We start from the raw sequence: 9,785 nt of genomic DNA, 5'->3' as shown, positions 1-9,785 counted from the left end.
CGTACTCGGTCACACGTTCGGTGTTGATGAAGACGACGTCCTTCTCCCCGTTCCAGCGGGCAGCGGAAGTAGTAGCTCCTCCTTGAATCCGTCAGCACGACGGCGTGGTGGCGGTGGCGATGGAGATCTCCGGCGGAGCTTCGCTAAGCGTTGCGGGAGAGGTGGAGGAGTGGGGCGGCTAGGGTTTGGGGAGAGGGGGTGGCCGGCCTCTATGGGGTGCGGCCAAGCTATTGGCTTGTGGTGGCCGGCCCCCTCCCCTTGGCCCCTCATTATATAGGTGGAACCCCCAAGTGTTGGACTACAAGTCTTCGAATAAGATCCCAACCCAAAAACTTCCATGTGTACGGAAACCTACCCAAGGTGGGATTCCCACCTCAAGTGGGACTCCCACCCTTCCATGAGGGGGGTGGCCGGCCCCCTTGGTGGAGTCCACCTTGGACTCCCCCCTCTAGGGTTGGCCGGCCATGGGTGGTGGAGTCCCTTCGGGACTCCGCCTTCCAAAGTGATTTCTTCCGGACTTTTCTAGAACCTTCCATAAATGCACCGGATCATTTTCAAACTTATAAAATGACTTCCTATATATGAATCTTATTCTCTGGACCATTCTGGAACTCCTCGTGATGTCCGGGATCCCATCCGAGACTTCGAACAAAAACTTCGAACTCCATTCCATATTCAAGTTCTACTATTACCACATCAAACCTTAAGTGTGTCACCCTACGGTTCGCGAACTATGTGGATATGGTTGAGATCTCTCTCCGACCAATAACCAATAGCGGGATCTGTAGATCCATAATGGCTCCCACATATTCAACGATGACTTAGTGATCGAATGAACCATTCACATACGATACCAATTTCCTTTGTCACGCGATATTTTACTTGTCCGAGGTTTGATCATCGGTATCTTTCTATACCTTGTTCAACCTTGTCTCCTGACAAGTACTCTTTACTCGTACTGTGGTATGTGGTCTCTTATGAACCATTCATATGCTTGCAAGAAATTTAGACGACATTCCACCGAGAGGGCCCAGAGTATATCTATCCGTCATCGGGATGGACAAATCCCACTGTTGATCCATATGCCTCAACTCATACTTTGTGGATATTTAATCCCACCTTTATAACCACCCATTTACGCAGTGGCGTTTGATGTAATCAAAGTACCTTTCCGGTATAAGTGATTTATATGATCTCATGGTCGAAAGGACTAGGTAACTATGTATCGAAAGCTTATCGCAAATAACTTAATGACGTGATCTTATGCTACGCTTAATTGGGTGTGTCCATTACATCATTCATATAACTAGAATAGTGGCCCTCGCAAATGCGAGGGCATCATCTTTATGTGTTCGAGAAATACATTCATAGTTTCATGTATTTTTGCAATATGTCAACATAAAAATATGGTTATATTGTCATAGCACATGAGTTAGAGTCTTTGATATTTCCTTCAATAGATGGATGCAATAACAAAGGGTGTGTGTGCTTTGTGTTAGTAAACGTTTCTATTTACTATCTTCACTCCAAAATATCCAATGAATTAGTTATTGCTACATCAGAAAGATGTCGCTTTGACCTTGTTTTTCATATGATTATGTTTTCATAATTAATAAATTGAATTGTGGAAATCAATTGAATAAAATATCTAAAGTTGTTTATATTTTCTCATTGAGGGCCACTTAGAGTAGAAGATATGGAGGTGTTTGTCCAGGTTCTTGGAATAAGAAAATTGCTCATGCAATGACCATAGCACGCCTAGGTGTGAAGCTCTAGTGAAGAGAGATAGAATTTCTATTTACTCGTGAACCAAAATATTTTTATTTCAAGAGATATGGATTAGGCTGCCATAGCGTCTTAAATCGACAAAGGTGATATCCTTTCCAAAAAAAAATTCTCCGAAGAAAAATATACCGCTAGGCAATATTATTTCAGGTTTACGAAATACCGGCCAAATATCATCATCCGAGATTTGTTAAAACCATTTTACAGATTTCTTCGTAATTTGTAAATATTCATTAAACTTGAGAAAATTACGTAAAACTTGGCAAATTTTGCTTGCTAATATTTTTCTTGAGCAGTATTCGGAAAAGGCGTTGCTGCCGAGATACCGGAAAATACCAATTGAGAAGAAGAAAAAACCTGCTCATGTCTCTATAAAATTGCTTTTGTGCCAACGAATAGGAATAGTCTTTTTGTATTGTAATATGCGGACTTGGAGCAGAGTTGTATAAACCATCTCAGTGTCGTTTGAACTAATCTTTTGTTCTATCGGATATAGCTTGTGTTATTTTTTTTAAGCGGACGCGGCCCTGTTTTTTCACGTGGAGTAGTTTTCTTTTTGCAGCCGGCCTGCCGGAACACATCTTTGTTCTAGCTGATCGCACCTCGTTTTTTTCTTTTTGATTCAAAAATGGACATAACCTGCCCTTTTCTAACTGGACTCTTTGTAGCTGGCCAGCCGGAGATGCAACAGGTTGTATATATGGCATTTTTTGTTTGTTTTCACGCTGAACCAATATAGCAGTTTTTGTTTTGGTAACTCCATCGTGTCAACTACACAAATCGGACTGCTTTTTTAGTTACGTAACTATTAATAGTTGGTAAAATCATAGCCACTTATTTTAGATCTAACTATTATAAATAATTAAAGTGATGTGGATTAACTCCAGGTTCTTGGAATAAGAAAATTGCTCATGCAATGACCATAGCACGCCTAGGTGTGAAGCTCTAGTGAAGAGAGATAGAATTTCTATTTACTCGTGAACCAAAATATTTTTATTTCAAGAGATATGGATTAGGCTGCCATAGCGTCTTAAATCGACAAAGGTGATATCCTTTCCAAAAAAAAAATCTCCGAAGAAAAATATACCGCTAGGCAATATTATTTCAGGTTTACGAAATACCGGCCAAATATCATCATCCGAGATTTGTTAAAACCATTTTACAGATTTCTTTGTAATTTGTAAATATTCATTAAACTCGAGAAAATTACGTAAAACTTGGCAAATTTTGCTTGCTAATATTTTTCTTGAGCAGTATTCGGAAAAGGCAGTTGCTGCCGAGATACCGGAAAATACCAATTGAGAAGAAGAAAAAACCTGCTCATGTCTCTATAAAATTGCTTTTGTGCCAACGAATAGGAATAGTCTTTTTGTATTGTAATATGCGGACTTGGAGCAGAGTTGTATAAACCATCTCAGTGTCGTTTGAACTTATCTTTTGTTTTATCGGATATAGCTTGTGTTATTTTTTTTAAGCGGACGCGGCCCTGTTTTTTCACGTGGAGTAGTTTTCTTTTTGCAGCCGGCCTCGTTTTTTCTTTTTGATTCAAAAACGGACATAACCTGCCCTTTTCTAACTGGACTCTTTGTAGCTGGCCAGCCGGAGATGCAACAGGTTGTATATATGGCATTTTTTGTTTGTTTTCACGCTGAACCAATATAGCAGTTTTTGTTTTGGTAACTCCATCGTGTCAACTACACAAATCGGACTGCTTTTTTAGTTACGTAACTATTAATAGTTGGTAAAATCATAGCCACTTATTTTAGATCTAACTATTATAAATAATTAAAGTGATGTGGATTAACGTGGTGTCTCTATTTTAGGTTCGTATATTGCTTTTAATATATAATAGATAGATGATATAACCTTGTTATTAATAACATCCAATGTTCATGATTATGAAACTAATCATCTATTAATCAACAAGCTAGTTAAGAGACTTACTAGGGACTCATTGTTTGTTTACATAACACACATGTATCAATGTTTCGGTTAATACAATTATAGCATGGTATATAAACATTTATCATAAACATAAAGATATATAATAACCACTTTTATTATATTGCCTCTTGGGCATATCTCCAACATGTTCCACAGAGACGTCCATTGGACTGTGATTCGTCTTAAACCGTTTTAGATTGGGTGCATCTCAGGTAGACCGCCCGGCCTATTTTAAAAGACCCGCTAGTGATGGCCGTGTTGGACTACTAAATCATGCGTGTAAAAATGATATGTTAGTTCCGAGCAGTCCTATCAAAGTTGTCTAAGATTTGTCAAAATTTAAATGTATCTATATATTTTTTCTATCTAGATAGATTTAAATTTAGACAAATCTTAAACAACTTTCATGAGATGGAGGAAGTAGAAACAATTCGTGTACCTCATGCATAAACTGGGGTTTATAGTTCACATGACATGTCGTTTGCCATTTCATTTGCTAATGGAACATAGTGAGGCATAAGCCAAAAGGAACACGTAGTACGTAGTGCTAGCTAGCTATGCTAGGACCAAATTAGGACAAAGGAGCTCACTCATGACGACCGGTGGTCCTGCGATCTTGTGAACCGTTGAATGTGCATGCACCTGTTCGGGTTTATTTCTCTCCTAGTAGTCTTTTCAAAGTGAATCCATGATTAATTAAGATCACTAGCGTATCCATGATTAGTAAACAAAAGTAAAGGAGAACACACGCTCGTAAAACAATGGAAACTTCTCTACATCATTATGTACAAATATTTTTGAAAGGAACATCTCACAGTCCACTAAAACACTCCAAATTTGCCACGACCAAATGGTTTATATATGCAGAGTGTCTTGCACACAAAATTGAGTTTATTTATCTCCATGTCTTTTCAAAGTGAATCCATGCCTTAACTAAGATCACTGGGGTATCCATGATTAGTGGAGTAAACAACAATCATAACATGCACCCGCAAAACAAAGACAACTGCCTTCCATCATCATGAAAAATTACTTTTTTTTTTGAAAGGAACACCACATAGCCCACTAAAGCACTCGCCAAATTCTAACGGTTTACATGTTTTTGAGAGTCACACATGTGGAGTGCTAATCGCCCCCCCCCCCCGACCGCTCTAGACCCGCTACGAGCACTCGCTCCTCTTCTCCTCCTTGTCGGGCCTCTCCTTTCTCCTCTCCGCCGAATAGCCGACGGAGATGGAGAGGAGAAGGCGCCGGACTGTATATTACTAGTATTAGGTTTAGCTTTGGTCCCGATGTGGCGTATGGCGTCAATGCCAGGAGGGAGGTGGTGGATCCGAGCAGCCGGATCTGGCACTGCAACGTCTTCTTCCTCGACCTCATGGAGCTCCGGCGGTCGGAGCCGAAGGTGTGGCGGCAGAGGGAGATGAGGATCTCCATAAATAAGGTTGGCTTTGGTGGATCTGGTGGCCACAGATACAACAGCAAGCTGCTTCTTCTTCCTCGTCGAGGTGGCGAGAGGAAGGAGTGCTTGCTTGCTGCCTCAGCCTGGCCGTCGGATCTGCAGAAGCTCGTCGGCTTCTTCTCGGAGGTTCTCCACGGCGCCGATGTCGCCATATTCTATGGCTGAAAGGCAGCCCCTCCACTGGAGGACAACCACAACGCCTCTGTCGCCAGATTTCATGGCCGAAGGGCGGCCCCTCCATCCTCGTGCGGCGGCGACAAGCCGCCCTCAAGGCAGCAACAACCTCCGCAAGGCGCTTTTGCCAGCTCGGAGGCTCTCCAGTTTCGGCGGAGTTGGCTCCCACCTCTGCGTCCCAAGTGGTTTCGTCCCCGGTGGCGCAGAGGTTGACTCCGGTGAGATTCGTCGCGGTGAAGAAAGAGCTGGACCTGATCGCGTTTGCGTTTTATTTCGAGGTCCTGAGTGTAATTTGTACGGGCCAGTTTGTAGTTTCTCAGTTCTTTCAGGCCTTATCTGTAAAATGTACCTCACCGCTGGTAATATGAAACCCTAGGTCCTTCGGGACCTTTCATGTTCAAAAAAAAAGAGTCACACATGTCAACCACACAAAATGGTTTATGTGGGCGTGCCATGCATCCTACGCCGCCAGCTCATGGACTTTGTATTACGAATATGTGGGTTCGACTACGGCCAATTTTCCTCGCTCCATAAGACCTTCTCTGACGAACAATTTCTCCTTCGCTGGCTAAGATAGCTAGGTGTAGACAATTTTAAGACCTTCTCAGTATCGGTGGGCTTAATTAATCTTTACTCGCGTAATATTTTTTGTTTGGAAAATTGTATGGACTGAACCTGAAGAAGAATTCTGGAATCGTATAAGAATGAGTCGAATTGGTAGTACAGTTGTATGATGCATGCGTAGTCAGTGCTCTTTTGTCCTGCCGGAGAGGACAAGAACGCAAAGCTCCACCGTGTATCGTACGTGGCACCGGGTAGCTGGCGCTCCGGCGGGCCCAGGTGGACAAGCGGCCACGTGTGAGGCCACAACAGGTTACGCCTGCGGGCCCACAGCATGCTGGCGTTCACGTGGGCAGCCCTCGTCTCCATCTCATCTCGCTGTTGCGACGACGTCATGGCCCCCCAAAACCGCCCCGCGCACACCGGCATCCTACACAGGAGGTCCAGCACCATGGCCGGCCGTGTATATATACCGGCTGCCCGCCCATGGATTCCTCCATCCTGGTGAAGCTCGCAGCCATCGAAAAAGCCTTTGCTTTTCCTCTTCTTTTTGCTGGAAAAGTTAGTTTAATTTCTTTCTTGTGTGTGCACGGACACGGCAGAGATCGATCGATATACTACCTGTAGTAGCCTGTAGGAGAGAGCTCATTGGAAAGCTTCAATCATTCCGTTTCATCTTCTTTAGCTAAGATTCTCCTTCTCTTCTCTTTGCTTGCCGTCCGCCCATCCAATATATAGCTAGGGGAGCTCGCTAGCTCTCTCGCTGATTCAAGCGAAGCTAGCCGGTGACCAACAGGCGATCGATATATACATGGGGAAGCAGGGCCGCGGCTGCAGCAGCAGGTATGGGTCGGAACGGCTGCTGTACCCTGTCCAGGTCAACGGCGGCGGCCACGGCGCCGCCGATCACCTCGCGGACCTCGACGAGGAGGACGTCTGGTCGGTGCTCGCCCCGGCGCCTGCACCCGACTCCGGCAACGGCAACGGCAGGCAGCCCGAGCAGGACCGTCGCGGCGGCCGGTGGACCGCGGGGGGCCTGTCGATGGCGTTCGAGGCCACCGCCGCCACGGCGCACCACCATCATCGCCCTCACGTGATGGCCAGCTCGGCGCCGGTGAAGGTGCCCGAGTGGCCGGCCGCCAGGTTCTCGCCGAGCGGCGGCGGCGAGCAACAGCAGCAGCAGCAGTACTACGGCGTGAGCTGCCGCGAGGAGGAGGACGAGTGGGTGGCACCGCACGAGTACCTCCAGGCACGGAGCGGCGGCCGCGGCACGCCGGCGCCGTCGGTCTTCGAAGGCGTGGGGAGGACGCTCAAGGGGCGTGACCTCAGCCGGGTGCGCGACGCCGTCTGGAGCAGCACCGGCTTCTTCGGCTAGAGCAGCAGCACACCATGCATGAAGCATCCGTCCATTCCATCGTCGTCGTCTCTTCTTCATCAGTTAATCGCTGCCCCGTTAAGCTAGCTACCTGCTCCTAGCTAGCAGGGCATGCACTCTGCTTGGATCATTCGTTGTTACTATGAGAGTTCTGAATTAGGAGCGTGGGAAGAAAAGGATTTTAAAAAAGATTAGCGATTGATTAATTCGTAAATCTCCTGCAGTATGGAGCACTGGATGTAGGTGCTGCTACCTGTAGGGTAGAGTTTTGGGCATGGGGAGAAGAAGCTAGGTTCATCTCCGAACTCGTTTGTATTGGACTGTGTGCTAGCACCGGATAGCTGCCGATACCGGCCCGATATCGTCAGTTTGTCACCCATGAAATTCCAATTTAGTTATTATTATTAGCTGAAAGTGACCGCGCTGTTTGTATGCATATGACTTCTTGGATTACTTACTGATGACTACCCGTACTTCGATCATTATTTTTGTTATTTCTCACCGTATTTCCGGCAGAGACCGAGCAGTGGCAGTGGAGTAACTCTCCAGTGAAAGCTCAACTTTAAATTAACAAAGCCACAGCGGCCATAGCACACCCATTTGAAGTATTCCCTCCCTCTGATGAATTTATCTTACATTTGTCTAATTTTAAATGTATCTATATACTGAATAATGTATAGATACATCTATTTTCTTTGCAAATCTAAGATAATTTTTATGAGACGGAGGGATTATCGTACAAACAATCGAAACCAAGTTTCGCGCACACACGATATCATAACAAGTTCAGGCCGGCGCCCGAACACACAACCTTACACAAAACAACACGAAAACCGTCCATTGGCAGAGAGATCACCTCAAGAAGTAACAATGGAGCGTCCCCCGCTCCTGTCGCCCCCTGATGATGTTGGAACTTCAAGTGCAGAGTGTTGTAGCAGAGTATTTTTCCCAAAGGATGACACGAGGGTTTATATCGAATTCTCGGGGACTGGACAAAGAGTATTCTCTTCTCTCTTCTTCTAGCAATCCTACAAGTAAAATAAAAGCCTTGTGTCCCATACTCCACCGTGTGGTTGTCAAGCACAAGGTTTCGTGCAAGTAAAAAATAAAACGAGTAAAACTAGATGAATAAAGTAACTAAGTAAAATACTGTAAAGTGGTTGACTATTGTTGGTGTTTTAGATGCAAACAAGAAAAGTAAATATTTTTGTATTTTCGGATTAAAATAGTGTTGCAAGTAGAAAATAAGATAAAAGTAATATAAAGGTGTTCTTATGATAAAAAGTGGATCATGATTCATGGGTTGAGTTGACTATTCTCTCTTTTAATTTGTAGTGGATAAAAAATAATTCATCAATGAGATATGAGGATGCAGAACAATAACATGATTAAGATACACATTCATATGTGCATTAGGTCCTAACATAGAGATGATGAAACACATCTCTCTTATACTCCATAAGAAAGGGAAAACTCCATGCAATCTTGAATTAAGAATCAACAGAGTATACTTTGACATGATGTTGAATATCAAATATGCTAACTTGAGCAAACAAGATCAACACTTTTGTCACGTGACGAACATAGCACATGCATTCACTTTATCCCTAGTGAGGTAGCAAAAGAAAAGGCGAACTCATAATAGATCATAAATTTTTTTTGTCACTATTCAATCACTAAAACCATCTACTTCATCTAACACACACATCACCCTACACACGCTCTTGCATAGATGTTGGATCAGAACAAATACTTAAGAACAGGGTACATAATATGCATCTACCAATACATCTTACACATAATACGATCAGATATAATAGCACAATATCATAGAATAAGGATCCACCACATAAGTATTACAAATATGGCCATAATCATGTGAGGGAGCTCATATGGCACTAAGAGCTATGAAGAAAATAAGAGAAATAGATCAAGCTACTGCCACAAACCCGTAGTTCAGAGGTGGACTACTCTCCCTTGATCATGGTGATGATGATGAATGCATTGGAGAAGCCGAAGATCCCTCCGGCGGTAATCCCGACGGAGTTTCCCCCTCCAATCTTCTTTGTTGTAGCCTCCGTCTTCGTGTTTCTGTCTTTCTGCGGCTCTCTCCTCCCGAGAACTCTTCGGGGCGAGAAGATCACGCGATTTGGACGATCAACGACCGAAAGAGGGCAGGTGGCACACCTTACATGTTTATGCGTGCCACCTGGACTCTTTTGGGCATGAGGCCCTTCCAGGTGAGTTTCCAGTGCCCAGGGTGCTTCTCCCGATGAAAAATCACGCTCCAAAAATCTCAGGTCAATTTGACTTCGTATAGGTAAGGCTGGACACGAGCTGGCTCGGTCAAGGCTCGGTGCGAGCCGCACTTTGGCTCGCCCATATTAAGCTCGGCTCGGTCCAGCTCGTTTCACCAACGAGTTGAAAAATTGGGCTCGCCCCGAGCTTGTGCAAAGCTCGGTCTAGCTCAGGCAGCTCGCGAGC

At 44.5% G+C, this 9,785-nt stretch overlaps 1 protein-coding gene across 1 annotated transcript; it reads left to right on the top strand.

Moving 5' to 3' along the window:
* The first annotated feature begins 6,737 nt into the window (after positions 1-6,737).
* Positions 6,738-7,677, top strand: LOC124672298. Its single transcript, XM_047208548.1, has one exon. It carries the CDS (start codon positions 6,738-6,740, stop codon positions 7,299-7,301), a length of 564 nt encoding a protein of 187 aa, XP_047064504.1. The 3' UTR covers positions 7,302-7,677.
* Positions 7,678-9,785: the final 2,108 nt, after the last annotated feature.

This window comes from Lolium rigidum, chromosome 7 (genome assembly GCF_022539505.1).
Source record: "Lolium rigidum isolate FL_2022 chromosome 7, APGP_CSIRO_Lrig_0.1, whole genome shotgun sequence".
In the NCBI taxonomy this organism is placed as follows: Eukaryota; Viridiplantae; Streptophyta; class Magnoliopsida; order Poales; family Poaceae; genus Lolium; species Lolium rigidum.
Note: the sequence above shows the minus strand (reverse complement) of the source record. Positions and strands in the feature narration are given on the sequence as shown.